The sequence below is a fragment of the Hevea brasiliensis genome, chromosome 14, assembly GCF_030052815.1.
Source record: "Hevea brasiliensis isolate MT/VB/25A 57/8 chromosome 14, ASM3005281v1, whole genome shotgun sequence".
Classification (NCBI taxonomy): domain Eukaryota; kingdom Viridiplantae; phylum Streptophyta; class Magnoliopsida; order Malpighiales; family Euphorbiaceae; genus Hevea; species Hevea brasiliensis.
This window is the reverse complement of record NC_079506.1, coordinates 83591994-83619608: the sequence shown is the minus strand read 5'-3', so window position 1 is coordinate 83619608 and position 27615 is coordinate 83591994. Positions and strand designations below refer to the sequence as shown.

The window sequence follows — 27615 nt, the reverse complement described above, 5'->3', positions numbered from 1 at the left end:
CAAAGCAAAAACATGATTTAGCAGTTGCCAGCTAATACAAACCCATAAATCCCTCTCTCTCTCTCTCTCTCTCTCTCTGTATATATACACAGAGGCAATGCTCAAATTTAAGAATTAATTAATTAAAAATAAAAACCATTGTTAATGTTTCTGCATCTTGAATAAATACGTCGCTCTCAAATCTCTTTCTAGCTTCAACAGACACAGGGCAAAATCCACTTTCAATTTCGATTCTCTGTTCAAATGTGGAGTCTTCGTCTACGTACGGACTTCGTAGAGTTCCTTTTGCAGCCCTAAAACTGACATCTGTTGCTTTGAGCGCACAAACACACAGAGATTCCGCCACCTCTTCAATGTCTTCTACCTTCAGTCCTTCCCGGAACAGCCACGGCAGTTCCCGGCTGCAGCTGCACCAGCTCGCCGCTTTTGGTAGCGCTTCTCGCCTGAGATCATCTTCTCTCAAGAAGCCTCCCGAGCCCCTCCGCCATGCCATCGCTGATTGCCTCTCATCCGCTGCTGCTTCTGCCGTCGCCATCTCTCACCATGGGAATCCCTCCGTCGCTGTCACTGAAGCTTCTAGAACTCTTCGCGTAAGTAATTAGCAATTGCATGGCCTCCGCCTTTTTTTTTATATTTTTTATTCTGTTGGATTCTGATTGGATCTTGGGGTTGTGGATTTCTGTTTGAGGTTTAAATTGACGATTTAGTTTGGCGTTAAGTTGTAAATTTGAGAATTTCGGTATTAGAATTTTAATAAACTGAAGGGGATTGAGGAAATTGAGTATGTTTAGGCTTGTTAGCTGGAGCTCTTGCAGTTTCTCAGCTTTTAAAAGAAGTTGTAGAATTTGATTCAATTTTAGCTTATTTCTGCATTTTCTATGCGTAAATCAGTCTATAACTGTTTGTGGAAATTATGTTATTATTTTTGTGAATTTTTTTTTTTTGGATAGTGAAAATGGTTCTGAAAATAATTATCTTTTAGATTTGTGAGCGATTAGTTGATTTGGCTTTCTAATACTAGTATTTTTGTGTTATTGGCTTTTTTATTCTATATGTATGTATGGTCATTTGTTTTATTTTTTTGTCATATTTATTTTCAACCTTTAAATGGCCTTTATTCCTCTCGAGAAAGCTTACATGGGATAAATTTTGCTTCTTGCGGTAATTTACTATTGCTGCTGGTGTCTTAATTGATTGCTTTTGTGTTTTTGACAGGGAGGGCAGTTTAAATAATTTTGGATTAGGATATATAAGGGTCCCCCTCCCCCTCCCTTCCTTTCCTCATTTCTCCTTTCCTATACTTTCACAATGCATTAATATTTGTTGAAATTCTAGAAAGAGAGAGAGAGAGGGAAGGGAATCTTGAACATGCTTAATTGAATCACTATTGATGTATTCCTTTCTTTGTCATTATTGTTTCTAAAGCCCAACAGAGCCTTCTTTTAAATTATTACCTCTATAGCCCAATAGAACTTTGTCTCACATTGGTTTGTGACAAAGACTTTGTATTGCATATAAGACTTGGGCAAGTTAGCTTTTGGGGTGGAGATAGGCCCGTCTATTTTCTTATTTTAATGTTGGGCCACCTACAAATGTGTTTATAAGCAAATTTAATGCTCCAGATATTCATGCCTGGACGTGAGGGGGTGTGTTGTTCCATTTTGGTTTGGGATAAGGACTTTGTACTATATATAAGACATGGGCAAACCTCCTCTCTTTGAGCTAGCTTTTGGGGTAGAGTTAGGTCTGGTCCATTTTTTTTACATAGAAACCTTGAATTAGCATTGATATCTTGCTGCATCAATACATTGAGAACATAAGGCTGTTTGCAAAGCAAAGCATACTCCCCATCTAATCAAATATAGTCTTTGTGATACTCTCTATATGAGTGATGTGTGCTTGGCTCTTGGCCTATAGCTTAAGTGATAAAGTGAGTTTGTTCATTTTTGGTTGGTTTTGGGATCAAATCATTTGATTCAATGGATAAAAATGCTATCTTTACTGCATTATGTGTATGGTATATAATTCTGATTCTTACAACTTTAATTCTTGAATGGCAGGATTATCTTGCATCACCTGCAACAACTGATCTGGCTTATATTGTAATTTTAGAACATACAATTGCTGAAAGGGAGCGCAGGTAGATATATATATATATATATATATATATATATATATGTGTGTTTTATTCTTTTTTCATATTGCTATTTTCTCTTCTTAAAATTTTGGCTTTATGATTGGGTGATTTGAGTCATGTGAATGAGTGACCTGGTATTCTGGTGCCTTAACATGCATCATGTTAAATAAGAGAATGGAAACCTTAACCATCTTGTAGGAAAGAAAGAGAGTTGCTTCCATTTGAATATTTTTGTAATTATGTGCTGCTTCAGCCCATATGCACATGATATGAGAAATGCATAATCAGGTTCATAAATGGTGGAGCTGTTTAGTGTGACAACATCTTTTTTCTTTTGGCTGGGTGGGCCTAGGAGAGAAGTGAAATTCCAACCTTGTTTGACTTGCCCCTATTGTGTTGAATCTTCCTGATTTTTACTTGCTCTCCATATTCTACAAAAAAAGGGGGAAAATACTACTGAAAAAGAGCATGAGAAGGACATCCAAGTTCGAAGCAACATCATGTCAATGGACTTTTTTAAGTCTACTTGACATGTTCAATATAATCAAAATTTTGGCTATTGTGAACTCCGGCTGGTTGGCGATCTTGTAACCTTCAATTGTAAAATAGGGTTGTGGCATGTTCAACTTGAAGGCTATATTAATAGGGCTTATATATGGAAGTTTTAGAACCTGTCAACCGATACATGGCTCATAGTTTTAAGAGGTTTCTTTCGATTAAAGCTTATCTGCTGTTGCTAAAAATTGTGAAGTCAACAATCCTACTAGAAGTATTGTTGAATTTAATAGTTGTATAATCTGGTAAAGCTTCTATATGAAGGTTTTAGTTACTCATATCATTAATCTGATGTGACTTAAATAGAATATTTTTATCCATAGATAAGATTCACACGTTCTTATGTCACATGGTACATTCACACACAGAGACTCACACACACATGCTGCTCCTTTGATAATCTATGATTATTATTAAAATAAAGGATTTGTATTTATAATTTCAATATTGGTTGTGATAATAATTTTTTCCACATCAAAATAACACTAAAAATCACAAGGAGAAACATGTTAACGTTGAATAAACTTATAATTTTCTAAGAGTTTCTAATTGGTTTCTAAAATTGTTTATTAACTCTTTGATCTTAATGCTACATTTTTGATGCAGTGTTCAATAATATCTTAATATTTAATACAACAAATTTATTTGATATTATCATTATGAAAATAATATATTTTATTCAATAAACGCGATTTTCTATGTTTTATTATCACTACTTGTCATGTGCCATTCATGCTTCAAAATGGCTAATGATAATAAAATTTCCTAAATGGTACTAAAACCTAAACATTAAATTATCAAGAAAAATTCATATTTAAAAAAATAAATCAAAATAATTCCTGTATCTTGTTTAGTTGTTTTCCTTTACTGCATCACCAATGTTCTGTGGATCTTCACAGATTATTCTTTTTATTGATATGCTACAACTTATGACCTCTTTACGCTACAACTTATGACCTCTTTAAGCATATTTTGTAACATAATGGTTGTCTTCTCTTTTTTTTTTTTTTTTTTTTTTTTTGGCTGCTGCTGTTGATGTGGCTTTACTCTGCACCAGCCCAGCGGTTGTTGCAAGGTGTGTGGCACTTTTGAAGCGGTACCTTCTACGGTATGTCTTCTTGGTCAAATTTATTTTATCTTTTATCTTTTGAGTGTAAAATAGATGATCATCGAACATATGCAGAGAAGTTGTGTGAATCATCATTAATCTTTTAGTAGTAGTTATTTTGTTGTAGTTACCTTCTAAATTTTGCTAACCTGCTGTTGTTTTTGGCTATTCATATTCCTGACAGCACATGGTTCTTCAAAGCCTATATGCAAATGCCATTTATAATTCAGTCTTTCCCTTTAGAATTTGTATGAAGACTTGAGATGCTAATGTAAGACGTGCACATATAATTAACTGTTATCTTATTTAGGCTTGCAACCGGAAGAACTGTTTTCATTGTATCCTTTACTGGTATTTATGGTATAGCTTCAGATTTTGTTAGATTTAAAGTGGGAAAGCAAAACTGAACTGCAAATATGTTCTGGATTGTGTATCACGCGCATGCATACACACACATATATTAGAGGATACAGAGTGCACTTGAGATTGTAATATATATGTTTTTATCTTTTCAAGTTATCTCTACTTCAGAACAATTCTCTACCTTATAGAAAATGGGAGTGGCATGGTTAATTAAATTATTTAATAAGATTCTAAACTCAAAGAAAATGCCTGATGAATGGAGAAGTATTTTAGTATCTATTTTTAAAAATAAGGAAGACATACAGAGTTGCTCGAATTATAGGGGAATTAAACTCATGAGCCATACTATGAAGTTGTGAGAGAGAGTTGTGGAGCATCGACTATGTCATGATACTTCTATATCTCTCAATCAATTTGACTTCATGCCCGGTCGTTCAATTATAGAAGCGATCTTTCTCATTAGAAGCTTGATGGATAAATATAGAGATGTGAAGAAAGATCTACACATGGTTTTTATTGATTTGGAGAAGGCTTATGATAGTGTTTCAAGAGATGTCTTATGGAGTGTGTTAGAACAAAAGAGAGTATCTATTAGGTACATACAAGTGTTGAAAGATATGTATAAAGGAGCAACTACTATTGTGCGCACAGTGAGAGGGGACACAAGAGATTTTCTGATCTCAATTGGATTACACCAAGGATCAGCTATAAGCCCTTACCTTTGTACATTAGTTTTAGATGAATTGACGAAACATATACAAGAGAATATTCCTTGGTGCATGATGTTTGCGGATGATATTGTTCTGATAGATGAGACGCGAGAAGGAGTCAATAGAAAGTTAGAGCTTTGGAGAAGTACTCTAGAGTCAAAGGGCTTTAAGTTAAGTAGAACGAAAACAGAATACATGCATTGCAAGTTCAGTGGAGGCCAAACTGGTGATAGGGAAGGAGTTAGTTTGGATGGAGTGGTACTGTCCTAAAGTAATAACTTTAAATATCTCGGCTCAGTCCTTCAAGTAGATGGGGGATGTGAGGAGGATGTTAGTCATAGGATTAAAGCCGGATGGTTGAAGTGGAGACGTGCTACGGGAGTTTTATGTGATCGCAAGATTTCCAATAAGTTGAAAGGAAAGTTTGACCATACAGTCATACGACCGGCCATGTTATATGGTAGTGAGTATTGGGCACTGAAGGAGTCGTATGTGTCTAAGATAAGAGTTGCGGAGATGAGAATGTTAAGGTGGATGAGTGGCTATACTAGACTAGATAAATTCCGTAATGAGAGTATTAGAGAAAAGGTAGGAGTGGTGCCAATTGAGGATAAGTTGAGAGAAGAGAGATGAGATTGAGGTGGTTTGGTCATGTGAAGCGTAAACGTACGGAGGTCCCAGTTAGACAAGTAGAGCATATTAGATTAGAGGATGGAAAGAAAAAAAAATGGGTAAACCTAAATTGACTTGGAGGAAAGCAGTATGATATGACCTAGAAGCATTACACATTTCTGAGGATTTAACCCAAAATCGTTTAGAGTGGGGAAAGCGAATTCATAAAGCCGACCTCAAATTTTTGGGATAAAAACTTAATTGAGTTGAGTTGAGTTGAGTATATTATAGTTTGATAGAATCCCATCTTACCTTATTAAAGCAGTGGCATATGCTACGTGGATGGTACTTGGATGAGTTCCATTTAAGTTTGATCAGATGTGGTTTGATCTGTAGTGACTGAATTTTGTCTGCCTTCAGTGGAGCAGTAAGAATTAAGAAATATATATTTATTCGAAACAATCTCTTGCACTGCTTTGTGGTTGTTATTCAGATCAGAGTGTTATGAGGTGTTCCTTGGATATCTTTCTATGTATCTCCTAGATTAGCTAGTGAGCAAATTTATGCCAGGGCAGTGTGTGTGTGGACAATTGCAAAGCCAAAGCCATACAATACCAAATTACCAACTTGTCTCTTCTGGTTAGCTATATATCTTTTCTTTTTAAGAGTTGTTTTTGCTTCATGATTTCTTAAGATTCTGGTAGTATGTTTGTATATGTTCTCCTTGTGCTTGGTACATCTTTGAGCTGTAGTCAAATAAGACTGTATAGGTTCTGAGTCTTGTTGTGCTTATGCTTATGTCTTCCCTAGGTGTTGAGCTAACCTGGATGTTGAAGTGTACTTACACATCTTTCCTAATAAAATGATGGTCACTGGTCAGTAAATGACGCAATTGAATAAAAAAAAAGGAAAATTGTGTAAAAAGATAATTTCGACTGTCTGCCATTTTTTACCTAAGCTTATGACTTGTTTGGCTTGGTCAATCTGGATCTATGAGTACTTGCAGACTTGTCTAATAGAATGTGGTTAGTAAAGGATGCACTTGATAAAAATGAGACAATTCACATCTGAAAAGCTATAGATATATATTTATGGTTGTAATATTTCTACCTTGCATTGATCCTGCAATTTGTCATAACATGCAATATTTTGGTTTTTTGTCTTGATGATTTGCCACTGCAAATGTATTTTAACTGCAATTTTACCAGTTCTGTGAAATTTGGGAAGAATACAGGTTGCTTTTTTTCAATTATCTTTATATTAAATAACTTGTTGAAGTTGACATAATGAAACTTCAGATCTCCTTAAAGGCTCTCCTGAGATGTCCATTGACTGCATCGGATATCTTTTCCACATGTGCCTTTTGATAAAGTAGCCAGTTCTGGTAGATTCTACTCATTAGGTTTTATGAGATTATTGTTCTTGTGCTGCAGATATAAACCTAGTGAAGAGACACTACTTCAGATTGATCGGTTTTGTGTGTGCACAATTGCTGAGTGTGATACGAGTTCAAATAGATGGTCATCACCATGGTCACGATCTATGAATCAACAGTCCGTTGTGTCAGCAGCTTCTACAAATTCTTCACCTTCTTTGCCTGTATCTAGTTTTGCTTCTGGGGCACTTGTAAAGTCATTAAATTATGTGCGTTCCCTAGTGGCTAAATATGTAACCAAGCGGTCATTCCAACCAGCAGCTTTTGCCGGAGCTCGCTCTGCATCAAGACAGTCACTTCCATCACTGTCATCTTTGTTGAGTAGATCCTTTAATTCTCAGTTAAGCCCTGCTAATGCTGGAGAATCTTCAGAGAAGAAAGATGCTACCAACTTACCTATTTCAAATTTGTCAAATTTTGAAAAAGTTGACGCAAGAGAAGACCTGGATTATATTGCTGCTGATGTTTTGAAGTGGTATTGGGTTGCGGAACATTCGTTATCATTTCTTTCTGCTGAAAAGTAATTGAATTTTGAATGTGCCTTCTGTCTTCATCTACCTTTTCATTTTTGCAATTTTTAGCCTTATCATATGGTTCTGTATTATGTTGCTTAAATAATTCAATTGAAAGCATGCCATGTTTTGTGATGCAGTGGCCGTTCTGTGGACCTCCAAGATATGAGCATACGTAATTTTCTAGAATTAGGTGCTGCAGCTCTGCTCGTAGGAGACATGGAAGCCAAAATGAAGGGTCAGCCTTGGAAATATTTTGGAACTGCTGATATGCCATATCTTGATCAACTGTTGCAGCCCTCATCATTTACAACGGTCACTAATTCGGCCTCTGCTCGTTCTCATTTGAGAGCAATAACTGCATCTAAACGCAGTAAATCAGGACCTCGGCAAATTTGGCATGTTCTTCTAACTGAAATTTTTACTTTGTCATGCATGGAGAATTTTGTTCCTATTATGATTACTTTCTTCCCTTCTGCACATAGATGCATTTCTTCTCTTAACAGATAATTGCTGACTTATTTGTGCTAAGACCAAGCTCAAAGTTGCCTTTCATTTAAGCAAGGGTGTTTGTGTGATTGTAGCGATATTAAAGTTAACTTTGGCTTGAATCTGGAGCGTAGTGTAACGGTTTATGTTGTCCAGCTGGCCTTATCTTTTCTCCACCTGGCCTCATTTATTTGTCTTTGAAGTTTGTAAATATATGAATCCTAATGTTCTAGATATGCTAGGAATCATCTTTGTGTCAGTTTGGTTTAGACTATCCAAATTTGACCATGGTAAATTCTCACAAATGTTCTTCACTGTACCAGCTAGTGAAAGGAATTGAATCAGATCAGCATGTGAATAGTTGAGTTGATTGATTTCTTTTAGTGCTTATTGTCATATCTTTAATTTTTTTTATTTTATTTTTATTTTTTTATAAAATTAGTTGTGCATTAGCTTTTGTGGCATAGGAGCTAGGGGGAGAAAGAATAATAGTTGGAAAAGTTAATTTAGTTTTGCCTAGACAGTTGCAAGAACTGTAGACAAGATATAGTATTACTAAATGGACAAATAATTATATCATGAGATGGTAAAGAAAATTTTATCTATTCATGCAGTTTGCACTTGAGATTTATTATATAACTTTGGTCAGAGGAAAATACAAGTGGAATTTTGGAAACAAAACTAAAATGTTTGAATTTGTTTTTTTTACAACCTTTTTTTAATATCACAGTCTTGGACACACACTTCATGGACGTGAAGCTTTTTCTGAGGCCTTGCTTATGATAATTCAGATGCTCTGAACTGTGCAGTTCAAGTATAGTCTAACCTTATAGCTTGAAAACTTGATATGTTTCTAACTATTCTGGCGCCTGTTTTGCAGGGAGGATTCTCCTGCAAGCACATTTCGCACACGTGCTCGACCACTGTTCCAGTATCGCCACTACAGGTACAAAATAGGAGATCCTTGCAATTATGTTCCCAGTGTTTTCCTGTATCTAGATGACTGTTACTCTGGTTTTTGTTGATTATGTTTTATGGTCATTTATAACCATAACCACTGCACCAGTTTGTTTTTTGTTTTTGTTTTTTCCTCTGTTTTAATGACATGAATTTATCTGTATTTTCAGTGTTACATGAAATAGTTATACTTTAGTATTTCTACAAGCTACAATACCAATGAGATGCTGCGAGCATAATTTTTTCTAATTAAAGTTTTATAATGTTATTAATAAATGATATTTTTTATATGTATATATTTTATATCATTTAGAATTTATTATAAAAATTATTTAATTATTTCCATTTCTTACACGTAAAATGTATTCATATATAGTTTGATTAAAAAATTATAGTGCTATGATTTTATAAATTAACAAGCTAAAGTAAACAACTAGGAATAATTTTTTGATAAAAACAATTATGTCTCTATTGCCAGATTTATTATAATTATTTGTTATTTTTTTTTGTTATATATATATATATTTACTTTAGAGATAATCCATAGTGATTTAGATAAAAGCAAAAATTTAATAGTTAAAAATAATTAAAATAAATAAAATTTTGAAATTAGATATTGCAACAAAAAGTTGAATGTAGAAATTGGGAGGATTAAACCAATTAAAATAAGAAGGAAAATAAGAAAAAAACCTAATAAAATTTTTACAATATTGCTATCGGAATACTATAATTTGTATCAATTAAAGAAAGATGGAGAAATTATTTGGATGATCTCTTTAATAACAGTCAAAATGGTAATAGCGTGAATATAGACTACAGAGCAATAGAAAAAAATGTGAATTATACTAGAAGGATTAGATTTTTAGAAGTAAAGGAAGAACTTAAGAGAATGAAAGTGGGTAAAGCCTGTGGAACCGATGGAATACCAATTGAAGTGTGGAAATGTTTAGGAGATATGAGAATGGCATGGTTAACTAAATTGTTTAATAAGATTCTAAACTCAAAGAAAATGCTTGATGAATGGAGGAGGAGTATTTTAGTACCTAATTTTAAAAATAAGGGAGACATACAGAGTTGCTCAAACTATAGGGGAATTAAACTCATGAGCCATACTATGAAGTTGTGGGAGAGAGTTGTGGAACATCGACTACGTCATGATACTTCTATCTCTCCCAATCAATTTGGCTTCATGTCCGGTCGTTCAACTATGGAAGCGATCTTTCTTATTAGAAGTTTGATGGAGAAATATAGAGATGTGAAGAAAGATTTATGCATTGTTTTTATCGATTTGGAGAAGACTTATGATAGTGTTCCAAGAGATGTCTTATGGAGAGATAGAACAAAAGATGGTATCTATTAGGTACATACAAGTGTTGAAAGATATGTATGAAGGAGCAACTACTATTGTGCGCACAGTGAGAGGGAACAAAAGAGATTTTCTTACCTCAGTTGGATTACACTAAGGTTTAGCTGTAAGCCTTTACCTTTTTACATTAGTTTTAGATGAATTGACGAAACATATACAAGAGAGTATCCCTTGGTGCATGATGTTTGTGGATGATATAGTTCTGATAGATGAGACGCGAGAATGAGTCAATAGAAAGCTAGAGCTTTGGAGAAGTACTCTAGAGTCAAAGGGTTTTAATTTAAGTAGAACGAAGACAGAATACATGCATTGCAAGTTCAGTGAAGGCGGAACTGGTGCTAGAGAAGGAGTTAGTTTGGATGGAGTGGTACTGTCTCAAAGTAATTACTTTAAATATCTCAGTTCAGTCTTTCAAGTAGATGGGGGATGTGAGGAGGATGTTAGTCATAGGATTAAAGCTGGATGGTTGAAGTGGAGACGTTCCATGGGGGTTTTATGTGATCGTAAGATTTCTAATAAGTTGAAAGGAAAGTTTGACCGTACAGCCATACGATTGGCCATGTTATATGGTAGCGAGTGTTGGGTACTGAAGGAGTCGTATGTGTCTAAGATAAGAGTTGCGGAGATGAGAATGTTAAGGTGGATGAGTGGCTATACTAGATTAGACAAAGTCTGTAATGAGAGTTAATGAGAGTATTAGAGAAAAGGTAGGAGTGGTGCCAATTGAGGCTAAGTTGAGAAAAGGGAGATTGAGGTGGTTTGGTCACGTGAAGCGTAGACATACGGAGGCTCCAGTTAGACGAGTAGAGCACATTAGGTTAGAGGATAGAAAGAAAAAAATGGGTATACCTAAATTGACTTGGAGGAGAGTAGTACAATATGACCTAGAAGCATTACACATTTCCGAGTATTTAACCCAAAATCGTTTAGATTGGAGAAAGAGGATCCATATAGCTGACCCCAAATTTTTGGAATAAAGGCTTAGTTAAGTTGATTTGAGTTGTATCAATTAAAAAAATTATATTTTATAAATTTGTGTTGTTAAGGTATCTATTTATGAAAAAAAGATAAAAATGTCTTTTTGCATTCAACATATAATTTTAGATTTTAATTGAATTTAAATAATATTATCTTTTTATACAAATATTGAATAAGTTTAATTACCTGAAAAATAAAAAATAAAAAAGAAAGAAATAAAAAATAAAAAATGAAAAAAATTAAAAAGCAAGATAAAAATTCAAAGAGTCTAAAACTTCATAAAATAAAAAATCACTTGAAAGAAAAGGATGCTTGACAGGGTGGAATATTTGGTGAAATCATCAAGGGTATTGAGTAAATCAGATCTCAATCTTGCTAAGAGAATAAATAATTTTAAAAAAATTTATTAAAAAGAAATCGTTTGGGTGCTATTCCTATGAACAATGTTTAGAGACACACTCTCTCTCTCTCTCTCTCTCTCTCTCTCTCTCTCTCTCTCTCTCTCTATATATATATATATATATATATATATATATATTATTTTGAGTTATCATGTAAAAAAAGCTATAACTATCCTTGGGCCTGTGTAATAATAAATGGAAACTGAGATAGAAAATGAGATAAACTAATTTATAATTTTTTTTAAAGAAATTTACTTTTTCTATTAAATTAAATAAAAAATTTTAAAATATATATTAAAATAATGAAATATATAATTAGAGTTTTTGTGTAGTCAATATTTTATATGCTATATTAATTTTAAAAAAGAGAGAGTACAAAATTTTATCTGTTATTAAATACAATATAACTTTAAAGCAACAATAAAAGCCACTAAATGCATTTGGCTTAAATCTTTCTGTTTCTTGTGTAATAATCGGCTTAGGATGTAAATAGTAATCTTCTCATAAATATATTGTTTGAAACAGTGATGCTATTCAACATGGAAATTCATGCACTAATTCAATACACCAAGAAATGTAGACAGTTGAATGAATGTGTCCCACTCATTCCAGCGTGGGTCCCACTCATTTAACGGTTCAAATTACTTGTGTACTGAATTTTTTTTACACATTTCTCATACAATAACATTTTCCATTAAAGAAAAATAAAAAGAAAAAAAAAGGTAATATGGACAGTGCCAAGTGGACCGAAATCAATTTAGAAGTGGCAAAATGGTCTTCCTATTGTTTTTTAGAACAGTAAAAGCGTTGGTTGTTTTAGTATATTAGTATAATTTCTAGGGGGAGCTCCATTTTTCCCTGTTAAAACATTTTCCCTCTTGAAATACAAAGAAAATTGTAGTACAAGGAGAGTGGAGGAGAATAGGTCTTCTCATTAAATAAGCTTGGGAAGAAGAAAAGAACATATGAAAGCAAATCAAAAGAAGAGGACTTTCTGATTATGTTGGTCTGAAGAAACTCCCATTACTGTCTTTTAATTATGTAATTTTATCATTCTTAAATTCATAATGCCTTTTGAAGTTGAATCTAAAACTTCAACCTGCATATCTGATTTCACACTAATATCATTCTCAGACATCATGGTGTGTCTGGATATAATTAATAATTTTCCATTAGTGATTTTGCCTTTCTGGTCTTGGATTTAAACTATCCATGTTCCTCTCTGCTGCAAGGGTTTTGAATTTGTTACCTTCTATTTGACTTGCTTATTTGATGTAGTGGATGAAGGAAGTTATTCATTAAAATTCATAATTACCTTTGTTTCTGTTTATGAATAGAAGTTAAAATCATTAGTTTTTACCATTCCCCTGTCCATCCTTCCTTCTCTCATCCTTTTTCTTTTGAAATGTGATTTAGTGAACAGCAACCTTTACGACTGAATCCTGCTGAGGTATGCGAGGTCATTGCTGCTGTTAGTTCCGAGACATATTCTCCGACTGCTAATAATTTCACCATATCATCTAGACTAAGTAATAACAGTGGAAAGCCATCAATGGATGTGGCTGTGAGCGTCCTTATTAAACTTGTCATTGATATGTAAGTTTTGATGCAGTTACCTGCTGTTATTATTTCTCTCTATTGTATATTTTATCTTCAACCTGTCTCTGTATCATTTTGTATCTATATGTGTGCTTTCATAGATATGCATGCATCAAAGTAAATGGTTAATCAATTCACTATGTTCATGATATTGTAATTATGTTGGAAATTACCTAGTTACTGGACTTTCTCAATCGTCTTCTGGGCCAAAGTTGTTTGAAATATGGACTGCCATGTCATATGCAATATGGGAAAGGAAAGTTGCATGAAAGTATTCCAAATTGTGGGGATTAGCCTTATTTACAGCATATATGGATTGTTTAATTAGATGTGAGTGGTGAGATTAGCTTAAAATCAGAGAAGTTTGAGATGAAAGCATTCCTTTCATCAATGGTTTCTCAAACCACAGTTTGGTGGGGTAATTGCAAATTTTGATTATTGTGGTTCAGTTATAGTAACAGTCAATTCCATACGCTTAAGTCCTTAGAGTGTTCAATACAAAGAGTGACTAGGATGAAATTTTTTTCTTTTTTTTGACTTGACCATTTTCATGTTCAGCAAGCAAATATTGATTAAGTTAGCATAGATATCTATTTGGCCTTTGACCTTGACCATTTTTTGAATTTTCAACGATTATGATTGTAGGAAACTCTATATAGCCAACCTCAACTAGTTTGAGATTATGGCTGAGTTGTTGTTGTTCTTGTGTTGTGTGATTGTACGAAACATCTTCTGAAATTTAGTGCCATAATTTAATGCAAATAACTGTTTGTGGTACTTAAATTGTCAAAACAATGAAATTTGGGCTATTTCAATTTGGAAATAGAAACAACTGATCATAAGCATATACTGTGGGTTCCTTCTTGGACTGAAAGTGAAAAATAAGGGAATCTTAAGAGTCTTAAGGTTTAATGCAGTTGGATTCTCATCACTCCTTTTCTTTATCTTCTTAATGTTGAAAAATAAGTCAATGAGCTCATTTTCTTATTTTTTCTTGCCATTCTACCAGAATGGCTCATTAAAGATTGTTTAACATTTTCTTTGTAGGTATGTAGTGGACTCTGGGACTGCTGCCCCCCTAACTCTGTCCATGCTTGAGGTGCAGCATCAATGAAAATTTTGAGTTTTTATTTAATTTTATTTTTTACTTTTTATTATTATTATTTGTTATGATTGCAGATGGTGAAAGATTTTAATGTTTGTTTTCGAAATCATTGTTCAGGAAATGCTTAGTTCTCCAAAAGCAACTTGTAGGGTTCGTGCTTTTGATTTGATTCTGAACCTTGGTGTCCATGGTCATTTACTGGAACCAATGATGGTGGATGGTACTTCCACAATTAAAGAAGAGTACTCACAAGAGGCATTTGCTGATACCGATGAGCAACTTGCAGCACAGGAGAATAGAAAAGCAGATTCTGTTAACAAGTTGGGCTGTTTGTCAGCTATTGATAACTTTGAGTCTTGGATTTTAAACATTTTGTATGAGATACTTCTTCTTCTTGTCCAGGTATGGATTTGGTTAGCATCATTTAAGCGACTCTTTGGTTAGTTGATTTACCTTGACTTTTCTTTACCATTTGATTGCATGGTCTTGAGTCTGCTTATTGCTAAACTTTACCTAAAACTATAATACTTCCTGAACCTTTTGAAGAGACTAGGGTGTTTGATTAAATGGACTGGACTGGACAATTATCTGCTGTTCTGTGCTTGGTGCTGTAATTGGACAGTGCAAAAGTGAATTATTTTCTTGTCTAGTATTGATTTATTTTGGCTCCACTTCCCATGGGACAGCTTGTCCAGTCCCATGAAATAGTAGCAATAAAATTTATATTTGAAAAAGAACCCTTAAAAATGATATGAACAATATTATATTTTGGATACTGTAAATTGAGAGAATTCTTTTTAACAAATTTCTTATTTTGTGTTGTTTATATTTATCATTTCATTTTATGTTATATTTTAAAATATTTGTTTTTTTGGTGTTTAAATAAATATTTTGTTGGTTGGTTTATCGTGTATGCATGAAACACAATATAGTATAGTTATGTCTTCACTTGTACCAAACTCAGCCAGTCCGTTGAAATTCAAACTAATATTATCATGGTTGGATCTGTCATGCAAAGTCTGTGCATATTAATGAAGGACTCTTTTGTAGGATTGATCATAGGACTTAGAACATAAAAGAGACTGCATTAAGGATTTTTTTAAAGCTATTTTAGTTGAAGTCCAGAAACAAAAATGTTTCACCAACTAGTTAATATTGCAACATAATGCTTTCTCTATCTGCTGTTATTAATGTACTATGTTGATAGTTTTTATAATTTAACCAACTGATCTTTGAAAAATTTTTTGCAGACTGAGGAGAAGGAAGAATCTGTCTGGGCTTCTGCTTTGAGCTGTTTACTTTATTTTGTTTGTGATAGAGGCAAAATCTTGAGAAACCGGTTAGAAGGCCTTGACATAAGGGTGAGCTAGTATTTCTTTCCTAGCTTTTCTTCTTTGTGGTTTATATCATGGGAATTCAATTTCTTCTTCCCCCTCACCTCACACCCATAAATCGGTAATATTCTTAATATTAATTATTATTATTAATATATAAAATGAAAGGATCACGATATATTGCATGTAGATTTAATATGATTTTGGTGTTCACATTAACTACTACAAATCATATGATATTGGTGTTTGACTATTAAATGATAATCTATTTGGTTCACATTTGAATAAATAGTTTTAATTTAATTTTTTGTTGTTTATTCTTTCCCTGCTCAATACGGCCAAAGATCTCTATTTCGTCTATTTTTCTCACAACCATTCTCATATTGGGTTGGCATGAGGATGAGCTACCTTTTCAACTTGGTATTACCATTGTGGAATAGCAATTTTCTTTAGGCTTAATTGCAAGAAAAAGGAAAAAAAAAGCTTTTTTTAAAATTCTATCAAGTTTTAATTTTAGCAATTAGGTGTTTTAACTTTTCATTTTTTTTTCCTTTTCCCAATTCTGTCTTCCAATCAAATTTCTTCCATTTTTGGAAATGATGAGCAGGGGAGAGCATAAATCAGTTTTAACCAAACCAAACTGATTTGATTTGGTTTTATGGTTCGATTTTGGTTAATATATTAGAGAATTTTCGGTTATTTTGGTCACTTCGGTTAATTCAATAAAAAACCAAACTAACCGAATTATACAGAAAATGGATCGAGTTTAACTCCACCTCAAAAGCTAGCTCAAGGAAGGAGGTTTACTCAAGTCTTATATATAACTCAAACACTTCATCCTAAACCAATGTGGCACAGCACACAACCCCACCCCCCCACTCACACTCAGGCATGAACATATGGAGTGTGAAGTTTGTAGGCAAATACAGCTGTGGCCCAACATTAAAGTAGGGTAGGCTCTTGTACCATGTAGGAAAAATATACCAGGCCTAACTCCACTCCAAAGTTAGTTCAAGGAAGGAGGTTTGCCCAAGTTTTATATATAGCTCAAATACCTCATCTCAAACTAATGTGGCACAACATGAACCAATTTTTCTCCATTCCAAATGCAACATCGTTTTCACCTCATGTAGAAATAACAAGACCCTAGCTATTTAAATGCCCTCTGCTGACTACCCCTCTCTGTTTCATCACATGACCTTCCCTTCTTCTTCTTCTTCTAATCGCCAGGTTCCCTCCCTCCTCCTCCTCCTCCTCCTCCTTTGCTGATGAAACCCCTCAGCCTTCAGATTCAGATTCATAGCTGTTCTCAGCTATATATACAGCCGTTGAAACCCCTCCCTGGTTTCCCTCTCTGTCCTCTCGAGCCAAACACAACTCATGGGTCATCTACTCATCACCTCACCTGTGCTGCATGTCCAAGAAATCCAAGTCACATGTCCAAGAATTCCTGGTTCCAACATTCTCTCTTTCTGTAGATATGTCCTTATATAGGGCTGAATTTGTGTGATTCTATGAAATGTGATTGTAGATTTGCGGATTTATTTAGATAGAAATGTATTTGATATATTAGAGCTAATTGACATTATTGTAATTCGAGTTAATCTCTTAGTTTCCATTCTATTTTTGTGATTCTGTGTTATTGTTGGATTATATTTGATGGGTGTTGTGTTGTTGATGAATTGATGATTTGGGCGAAGTTTTGCCGAGTATTTGGGGAGAGTTTTGCTCTGTAATCATGGATTGGGGAAAGTTCTTGGAACTGATGGACTGAACTAAACTGATTTTTTCGGTTCAGTTTGATTCGGTTTTACTATTTGTTCGGCTCAGTTCACAAAAATATACTTTTCGTCTTCTCCATTATTCTGTTTTTGTGGTTTGATTCGGTTTGAAATTGAACCGATCGATTGCACAATCTTATTGATGATAAGTGGAAGGTATCCCAAAGATTCCCACAGCTCCAACTTTCGTTTGGGACTGGTGGTGACAACTATGGTGGCTGGAGGAGGGAGATTGAGGGAGAAGGTACCAAAACTTAAAATGGTTGATTTGCCAAACGGTTGCTTAGTTCAGCATATGACCGCCACCAATGTACTCTTGACAATGGCACGATTTTGGTGGTATGGTCAATTGATTTAGACAATCAAATTAGGTCATTGTGATTTTCCTTAAGTAGCTTTGGTGGTAGAATTGAAAAAAAAATTGAAGGTAAAAAAATTTAATTGCCAAAATAGAACTTCCTGATGGATTTGAAAAACTGCTTATGTTCAAGTTTCTTTTGCAATTAGGCCTTTTCTTTAACCCTTTATTTATGCTGCTCTAACCAGTGAGAACATATCTATTGTCTATGTTTATTGCTGTAATAAGTATAAAGTAAATTTGGATTATTCAATAGGAAATTAACTTTTAAAAGGTGTACAAATTGGAGATGTTGCAGAGATTTTGATTCCTTAATCACGTGTCCCATGCCTAAAGCCCTAAACAGTGTCCTATGGATGAGGAATTCTGCCTAAACTATTCAATGGCCCTTTGTTCAACTGGGTGTTTACATTCAGTAGTCATCAATATCTGTGTTACTTGGGGGTTTGAAAGACATATTTCTGTCATATCAATGGAAGTCTGGACTTTAATTTGTGTTACCAGCCCTCAGGGAATGCAGTCTGATCCTTGTGAATCAGAGAATATATTGAGTGGAAGAAATAACTGTTGTGCAGTTTTTCAAATTTCAATTTATAATTTGGGATAAGAATCAGCTTGAACGAATTTCACTGTGATTTATCGTTATCATTATTATTGTTGTTCTTCTTTTTATTACACCATTTATGGTTCAACTTATAACTTTTAATTTCCTGAAGGTTGTTGAAATGAAACGCTTGAAAACCTGGCCCTCATTCAGGTGCTATAAGCTTGGTTTGGGAAAGCTACTCCAAGAGAAGAATCATAGTGAAGAACTTTTTAGCAGATTGGTTTTAGTTGCATAAGCTTTAAGTGAGAAAACAAGAAAAGAGAATACGAAAAAGAAATGTCCAGCTAGAATCTTTCCTGTTCTTCCTTTCTTTTTGGGTTTATTGGGCCTAGTTCTCACAACCTTAGGGACTAATCCAATACCACTGAGCCAACACATCCCTATGTACAAATACTCAGGCCTGAAATTGGACATCTTTTTTTCTTCTTGTTAACTTTATGAGCTATTAAATTTATGTTACAAGTGGAGTTTATGGTTTGGATTTCCTGTTTGTATGGCACTGTGCAATAATATCCATGCTCTAATCAGATGTGAATTTTTGTGCCTGTGTCGACCTTCTTTTGAGACTGAGGTATGATAATTTTTTCTGCATCCATTTTCAGGTTATTAAGACACTTATAGAGATTAGCAGGGTAAATTCTTGGGCAGAATTAGTTCACAGCAGGCTTGTTTGCATGTTAACAAATATGTGTTATCAAGTTCCTGATGAGCCGACACTAGATGTTTCAAAGGCCCCAATTTTTCTCATAGACCAGGTTGTGTTGATTGGAGGAATTGAGTTCATTTTCTATGAGGTATGCAAATCAGTAACACGTACTTGAGATTAAGCTATTTAAGTACTTTTGATTGTCTTTCGTATTTTAATGAATCCATCTGTATCTGAATCTTTTTTTTTATTTGTAGTATTCTCTTTCTTCCTTGAGAGAAGACAGGAGAAATCTATATTTGGTTCTTTTTGACTATGTTATGCACCAAATAAATGAAGCATGTATAGCTACTGGAATTTCTGAATATAGTGATGATGAGATTCAACTTCTATCAGCCCTGCTTTCTCTTGCTGATGCACCTGAGGCTTTTTTCATTTCTGTTAAACTTGGGTTAGAAGGCATTGCAGAGCTTTTGAGAAGATCAGTTTCTGCTGCATTGTCAAGATATTCCAACAATGAACGACTAAATACGGTAAGCTTAATTGAGATGGTTTGTATATGAGTCCAAGGGTGTGGATGTCTTGTTTCATCTAGAAAGGGCTTTTGCTGAGAAATGTATGCATACATAATTACATATACATATTTTGCATTTTCTGGTAAAATAAGTAGGTTGATAGGTTAGAATATCCAAAATCATTGTCGATTTGGTCATTCTCAGTATTCTTACTTTCTGTTCTGTGAATATCAATCAAATGTTCAATGATAGGTGCTGTGCACCTATGTTTCTGATTGCTTTCCTACAAATGAATCGAGTTCCCAGTTTGGCAGTAGCATGCCTCAAGATGCATTTGTTTAATTTTTATAGTAGCAGTGTTTTCACCTCCTTTTTTAATCTTGAATTTTATTCTTAGGATATCAAAGGACAATCCAGATATGAATGCCTTTTGCTATTGATACTGAATTTTATCCTAATCTTGCAACCAATAAGTTGTTGGGTTATTAAAGAATTCGTGCATTCGTACATTATGCGGATACGTGTCAGCCTTCTCAACATGTTCACAGCAGGGTCTTAACATTTAGTCTTTCAGAACTTAGCCTGGCCAAAACTATTTGGCCACTCAATTTTGGGCCTCTGCTATGTCTTCTAAATATATGTTCTGTGTAACCCATCATGACCCAGTACAAGGATGATTCATTTTATACATCCTTGTGATTGGTTAATATAATGTATATCACTTAGATTAAGTATTCAAATTATGTAATGATTACCATGCTTCTAGCTGTTTGTGTTGCTATTGTTGTGGGATGTATGAAGAGGATTTTACTGTTTACAAAAACCCAATATATATGATAGATACAGCCAGAATAGGTTTCCATTATTCTTCTATTTAACAGTGAAAGCTGCATTATTAATGCTTCTAACTATTTTTGTTGCTGGAGTTATGGGTTGTATGAAGATGAAAGTTACCATTTGTAAAAGACTATTCTATATGATAGATTTACCTGTATCCTTTTGCAGTTCAGTTTGAGCCTTTTCTCATGGTTGTTTGGATTGTCATTTGATGAGACCAAACTGAGTTGTTTAGGTTGAAAATATAGTGCACCTGTTCACAGTTTTTGGAGCTTTTGGCAGTTTGCCATTCAGTACTGGTTTTGCTTGCCACACAGAGACACGCTGACTTTTCATTGAACAAGATGATTTTGCAAGCTCAAATAAACACACACACAGTTTTATCATTGTATGAAATATTTTATTGTTACCTGCTTCATCATGTGAAATTCGCATGCTTTCTTTCCTTGTCCTTTGTTGAGTTCTATGATAGTGATATAGTATGGAATTGCTGAAGTACATTGCATCAGCTCATAGGCTTCCTATGTGGAAATATTGGAATATAGATTAGTTGCAATTATTAATCACTGCTGCATTTTTAAATCTAATTTTATCTTTTGCAGCTCTTAGAGAACATAACAGAGAAATTGGACGCAATAATTGGTTCTTTTACTCATTTAGACAAAGAGTTTTCCCATCTAATGCAGATAACAAAATCTTACAAGTTCCTGGAAAGCATTGAGAGTGCAGGCCTAAGAAATAGTGTTATCATGAAAGCAAAGCTTGCATGGGCTACTTTGCATTCTCTTCTTCATTCAGAAAGAATTGCTTACCGCCAGAATGGCTATACCTGGTTAGGCGATCTGCTTATTGCAGAAATTAGTGATGGAAGGGATGGGAGTATATGGTCGAATATCAATAACTTGCAGCATATAATTGCCCATGCTAGTGTTCATGATTCTTCAGTCGCTTCAGATGTTCCTTTGTCCATTTGGCTTATGTGTGGGCTTCTGAAGTCCAAGGACTATCTCATCAGATGGGGCTTCCTATTTGTCCTAGAGAGGCTTCTCATGCGATGTAAATTTTTATTGGGTGAGAATGAAATGCAACAGTTAAACAGCATCAATGCTGGTCATGAACATTTGGATAGCCGGCTTGAGAAAGCAAATGCAGTGATAGACATTATGAGCAGTGCCTTATCTTTGGTAGCTCAAATAAATGAAACAGATCGCATTAACATTTTGAAGGTATCTGTCTTTGATAACTTGTAAAGTGTGAACCAATTGATTAAATATCTGGGATAATCATGAGATTATGGGTATATTAATTGTGATAGGCATGTAAATGGGATCCACCACTGCCAGCTTGAAGATTTGATCAACCTAGGATATTTCTCATGCTAATTCCACTTTACATTTTATTGAATAATTCTGCTTGATTAGATGGCCTATTTGCTAGTATTTTGTTTTTGTCCTAAATTTCTTGGAGAATAAAGTGTAGAATTATCTGATATTTTTGTTGTCAAGGAAACATCTTTCCCTTTGATTCACGAGTTATGACCTAAAAAATTCAGAACTTCAGTGTATCAATATTGACGCCGGCCAGTTTTGCCAATTAAATTCCCAAATTTGGAGGGGGTGTTATTAATTATAACCTTCCCTTGTGTTGACCTAATTCAGGCAAGGACCAGTTCTATAGGTCTAACTACACATGTGGCTTCTACAACTATCCTATAAAAAAAAAAAAAATTAACCCAATACGAAAAATTCTAAAAAAAATAAATAATTTCTTACATGTAATGTCATTTTTTTTTGTAGAAATGTTAATGTGGCATGTCTTTTTTTAGTTTATAGTACATGTTAGCTTGCCATATCTTGTACATATGAGACTAACAACAAATCTGCAATTGAAGTCTTAAAACAATGGATGACTATAATTGATACCAAAGTTTGGGATGTAAGTGACAAAATTGAAAGATGGACAGAATTGGTATGCATTGTGGATTTTTTTTTAGTTGATTTGGCGTACAAAATAAACATATGCTAGTGAAATGATATCTAGTGTTAATTGGTATTATTTCTCTAATATTAGTTGGCATTGCTTTTGGTTTTTTTTGAAAACTATTGATTCTAGGCACCAAACTGGTTGCATTTAATTTTAGGACCTCCTGATGCATAATTCATGTTTATTGAAACTATTGCATATGATTTGATAATGATTGTTATACCTTACATTCTGTTGGTTTTTTCTGTGCAGATGTGTGACATACTATTCTCTCAGTTGTGCCTGAAAGTTCTACCATCAACTGTGATGCCATATGGAGAGCATACCCAAGGTGGCACAGCCGAGAGTAAAAAAATTGATGGTGCTGAGCCTGTCTCTCAACAAGAGAACAGTCCCCGGAATGAATTTGTTGAGGAAACTGATGGCAGGTCCAGCTACAACATTAACGGTTCTCTGAAGTGCGAGACAGCATCAATGGCAGCCATGCTTCTGAAAGGACAGGCTATTGTTCCTATGCAATTAGTTGCACGTGTTCCTGCTGTATTGTTCTATTGGCCATTGATTCAGCTTGCTGGCGCAGCAGCAGACAATATTTCACTGGGTGTTGCTGTTGGTAGCAAAGGAAGAGGAAACCTTCCTGGTGCTGCATCAGATATTAGGGCCACTCTTCTATTGCTTCTAATTGGTAAATGCACAGCAGACCCTTCTGCTTTTCAAGAAGTTGGTGGAGAGGAGTTTTTTAGGTGATCTCTCTTTCCCTACTGTAAGGGAGATTCTGCTTCCCATTTTTGTAAGACATATCAAATATCTTCCACTTTTGGTTTTTGGCAGGGAACTTTTAGATGATACAGATTCAAGGGTAGCATATTATTCTTCAGCTTTTCTTTTGAAGGCAAGATGCTTTTCTTTTCCTTTACTGATGACCTTGAACCGTTAGCTTTCATTAATTTCAATCTATGCTTACTCATCAATCTGGGACTTTTCAGAGAATGATGACAGAAAAACCTGATGAGTACCAACACATGCTTCAGAACCTTGTCTTTAAAGCACAACAGGTAGGATTTTATTATACTGTTTAAAGCAAGCACTGCTATTTTAAGTATGAAATGATAACAGTATGAGAGCAATAGATAATGTTCAAGTATGATCCATGCTTTTCTGTCTTTTACGTGTACAGTTAGGTATACTAATAATTAATAATGATGGGTCCATTCCATCCTTCAAGTACCACTTCAGAGTATTGAGATGTTCTCTAATTAAATCCATATATTCATTCGGACCATCTCATTTTTGTGGTGCTATTGTAGTTCTGCTCTTGGGATAGCAGAGATAAATGTCACTTGATCATAGCAGTCATAAATATCACTTACTTTTTTACTTGTGCTTCTGCTGTTCAGAGCAACAATGAAAAGCTGTTGGAAAATCCATACCTTCAGATGCGTGGGATACTCCAGTTATCAAATGATGGGCTATAGTCTAGTGACCCCTGTGCAATTTTATTGCTGCTGATCTTGGAGAGAGTGCATTCACGCTAAAATTGCTGTTCTTTGCTCAACAGTCATGATCTTCCACCTGGCAACATTTGACCAAGTTCTGAACATCCACAATTGGATTGCACTTGATTTTCTAGGCATAAATTGAAAAGCTACTCTGATTAATGGAGCACTTCAACCAGGCAAAAAATTTTGATTTAAGGAGTAGCAGGTTCCTAGTCCTCCTCCTCCTCCCCAAATGAAAAATAAGAAAAAGGCTGATTATACAAGTTGAAATTGGTTTTACCTGGGAAATCCATTGTGCTTTTTATACATGCACTCTTATGCGAGGTTCCTCTTTAGTTTATTCACCCTGACACCTAGGAAAACATTGAGCTTGATGATGCCTGCTTCCTGTATCTCAATAATCATTATTTGGCTGTTGGGAACTTCTTCATACAATCATGAATAGACATCATCCGAAGATTGAAATCTGGAAACTGGAGGCTTGTTTTTAAAGCCAGACTACAAGTTCAGGAAACTTATTGGAGTAATTCTATTCATTGATTGGCCATCCTTCATTTTGCCTCCTGTTCAGATTTTGAGATCCAACATATCTTCAGGTACTTCATCTGTTCTCAGCTTTTAGTATTTAAATTATTTACAAATTCAAATCTACTGGCTATTGTTTAGTGCTATGGAAAAATCTTTAAGACCTGAGCAATATATTTGGAAGTTTAAATAGGAGGAGAAGGTATGGAATGAATTGGAGTGTGTTTGAGGAGAGAGAAGGGAAATTACCCTGAAGAGGGGGGGAAGTTATTAAGAAAATAAATGAAATGAACAATAATATGGGAATTACCCCTAAAAAATTAAACAAAAAAAGGAAAAAGAAAATGGGTGTTAAGAGTCATTACCATTCATTTCCCTCTGCCAATTTAAAATTTCCTCCCTTGTATTGCCTTCCTCTCCGCACCCTATTATTAGGGAATTCTAGGTCCAAAACCTGATAAGAGTCGCTTGATGCAAAATGCTAAATGTCAGGAATGTCTAGAATTTCCTGCTTCTATGAACCCAACATTGATGGGTCCATAAATTGGTAGTGACCTAATCTAACGCTTGAACTTTATTCTTTTTTGAACGTTTGAAATCTTGAATGTTCATTATATTTTTTTGTTCGTTGTCATTGTTCTGTCATTGCATGTATTGACGTACGTGTGTTTTTCATGTGGATGCAGTAACTGGTGTGCATTTTGTTTATAGAAGATTTCCCCGACAATATCAGGAGAGCTTTTTTTTTTTTTTTTTTTTAGTACAAAATCGTAATTCCCATTGTTCATTCTTTTTTTTTTTTTTTTTTAATTTAATTCCAGAAGATGACATCAATGCTGGCTTCTTTTTAAAACAGCCATCCTTGCATAATAAAAACCGAGTTCTTTCTAACTCGGAGGTTTGTTAACTTAATTGTGATTAAGGACACACCTTGGATTTTGTATGTTTAGAAAATAGGATTTTGGTCACAAGGCTTTCTTACATTTTCGTTGGGGGCATTGTGTAGATGTCTGTAACTAAAGACATCTATTTTTGCAGCTGATATGTTTTTATTTATTTATTTATTTTGCAATATGTAAATATTTAATTTCATCTTGTTTCTGTACTAATTGCGGTTGTTTGTATAATGGGTTGAGAAATAATCTTCTTCTTGTCTTGAATTTGAAATGTGTGAGTTGTTTTAAATAAATAGAAAATTTTGTTTATTCTCTCTTTTTTTTTTTTCATTATCTTTCTTTGATTTAACGTTTATTATCAAATGATATCATGATTGATTTGAGTATCCGTATAACCTGTTAGGCTTTAAAGAGATCAAACTGTCTTTATAAAGTTCTACCAGGTGTGTATTTATCTTTTAGTTCCTTTCCATTTTATGATTAGTTGGCCTGTTTGGACGTCTTGCACCTCAAAATATTTTAGATTGTGTTTGACTTATAATTGATTAAACCTGCATTTAAGTAAGTTAGTATATAGTGTGATTTATAAATTAAAAATATTATTTAAAATAAATTAAAAATTATAAGTAATAATATTTTATTTATAACTTATCTACTTATTTATAATTTATCTATTTATTTTAAAATTATACTGTGAAATGTTATTTCTTTGAAATTGATTGAATTATTAAAATATATAATAATTTATATGTTAAAAAATAATAATTTTATAAAAATTTAAATTATTTTTTTAAAGTATAATATATTTAAAATTATAAATATTATTATAAAAAATAATTTATATTTAATTATTTATTTATAGAAATAGATCCAAGTATTTAATATAAAATTTAAATTTAATATGTATTTTTTTTTTAATTTAAATTCTTTTTAAATACATACTATTTGAACTCATTGTGGATAACTTCCAAAAATATATAATCTGGATCATCCCGCTGTCTTCATCTCTCTGTAATGAAACACGGAATAAGACAATATAGAAAGTTTTTAAATGTAATAATAAAAAAAAAGAAAATAAAAAAAACTCGCCAAGCAAGCTCTATCAAATTGTTTTCCAAAAACATCAAGCTCCCTGCTCTCTTTGAAGAGAAAATCTTAGTTCAAAATTGCAAGGAGAGAGAAATGGGTAAAGGCTGAACTTCTTGCCATAAGTGGTGATTCGAATGGCGTTGAAGTGAGTGAGAACTATCAACTAGAACTTATCATGCTTTCGGCGGTCGATCTGCACAGATGGCAACGTGAGTCTGCCGCCGGAGAAGGAGAGAATCTTTAATCAAATTGTTTTCCTTTGATTTTCTCAAATCAAGAAGTTTGCAGGTATTATTTGAGTGGTACGCCTTCCGTTTTGATTGAGTGTTAAATATATATAAATGATTTAAAATATATATTTTTAAATAAAATATTAATTTATAAAGAATTACTCATTATAATAATTAAAAACCTAATTTATTAAATTTGATAATTTGTGTTTGTTAATTATGTATGAAAAAAAACAATATTTTTATTAATTATGTATGGGTAATTTTAAAATATAAATAAATGAAATTAAGCTTATCCACCAATTTGATAATTTCAAAAATTTAGCAAATATTATGATTTTTAAACTATGAAAAAATCATGGAATATCATAATTATGACATTATTATTTTCAAACACAATTAAAAATCATACCCTACGCTGATAAATCATCGTTTTCCATGATCCAAACAAAGGGTAAGAGAACCTTGATATTGTCATCCGATATCGGAAGCGGCAGCACCGAAGAGAAGAAGCATAGAGAGTTACGTTTTGCTCGGTAAGGGGAGCTTGGGTGAGGACAGAGGGAGAGCGGCATTAAAATTGATTTTTTAATTAGTACTATTTTTTTTAATTTCAATTTAATTAATTTAATTAAATTATAATCAATTTAATTAATTTAATCTAAATTGTCAAAATTATAATAATTAAATTAAAACTCAAATTTATAAAAAAGTTTGAATTTTCTTTTTTAATTAGGCCTAAATAAATCTTTCACATAACCTGAAAAAATATATTATTAAAAAATATAAATATTTTTAATATATATATATATATATATATATATATATTACATGGGTCATCTACTTTTACCACTGATTTATTTGGGTTAGGGTATAGAAGCCTTTTTACTTTGCATTAAAATATTCGACTAAAATGGATGAGCATTTATCCCTTTCATTTATTCTTTCATTTGAGGCTATTTTATTGACTCGGTTTAAAGTTTTTATA

General features: G+C 33.6%; 1 protein-coding gene across 1 annotated transcript; it reads left to right on the top strand.

Annotated features, from left to right (window-relative positions):
- Positions 1-31: 31 nt before the first annotated feature.
- On the top strand, positions 32-25504 carry LOC110658636 (uncharacterized). The gene is made up of 18 exons (XM_021816338.2): positions 32-590; positions 2061-2140; positions 3750-3800; positions 6919-7440; positions 7573-7830; positions 8802-8867; positions 13040-13219; positions 14270-14321; positions 14445-14729; positions 15578-15688; positions 19010-19201; positions 19311-19586; positions 21008-21631; positions 22641-23131; positions 23220-23280; positions 23375-23443; positions 23786-24483; positions 25099-25504. The coding sequence occupies exons 1-17, from the start codon at positions 354-356 to the stop codon at positions 23861-23863; spliced, it is 3633 nt and encodes a 1210-aa protein (XP_021672030.2). The 5' UTR covers positions 32-353; the 3' UTR covers positions 23864-24483; positions 25099-25504.
- The last annotated feature ends 2111 nt before the right edge of the window (positions 25505-27615 follow it).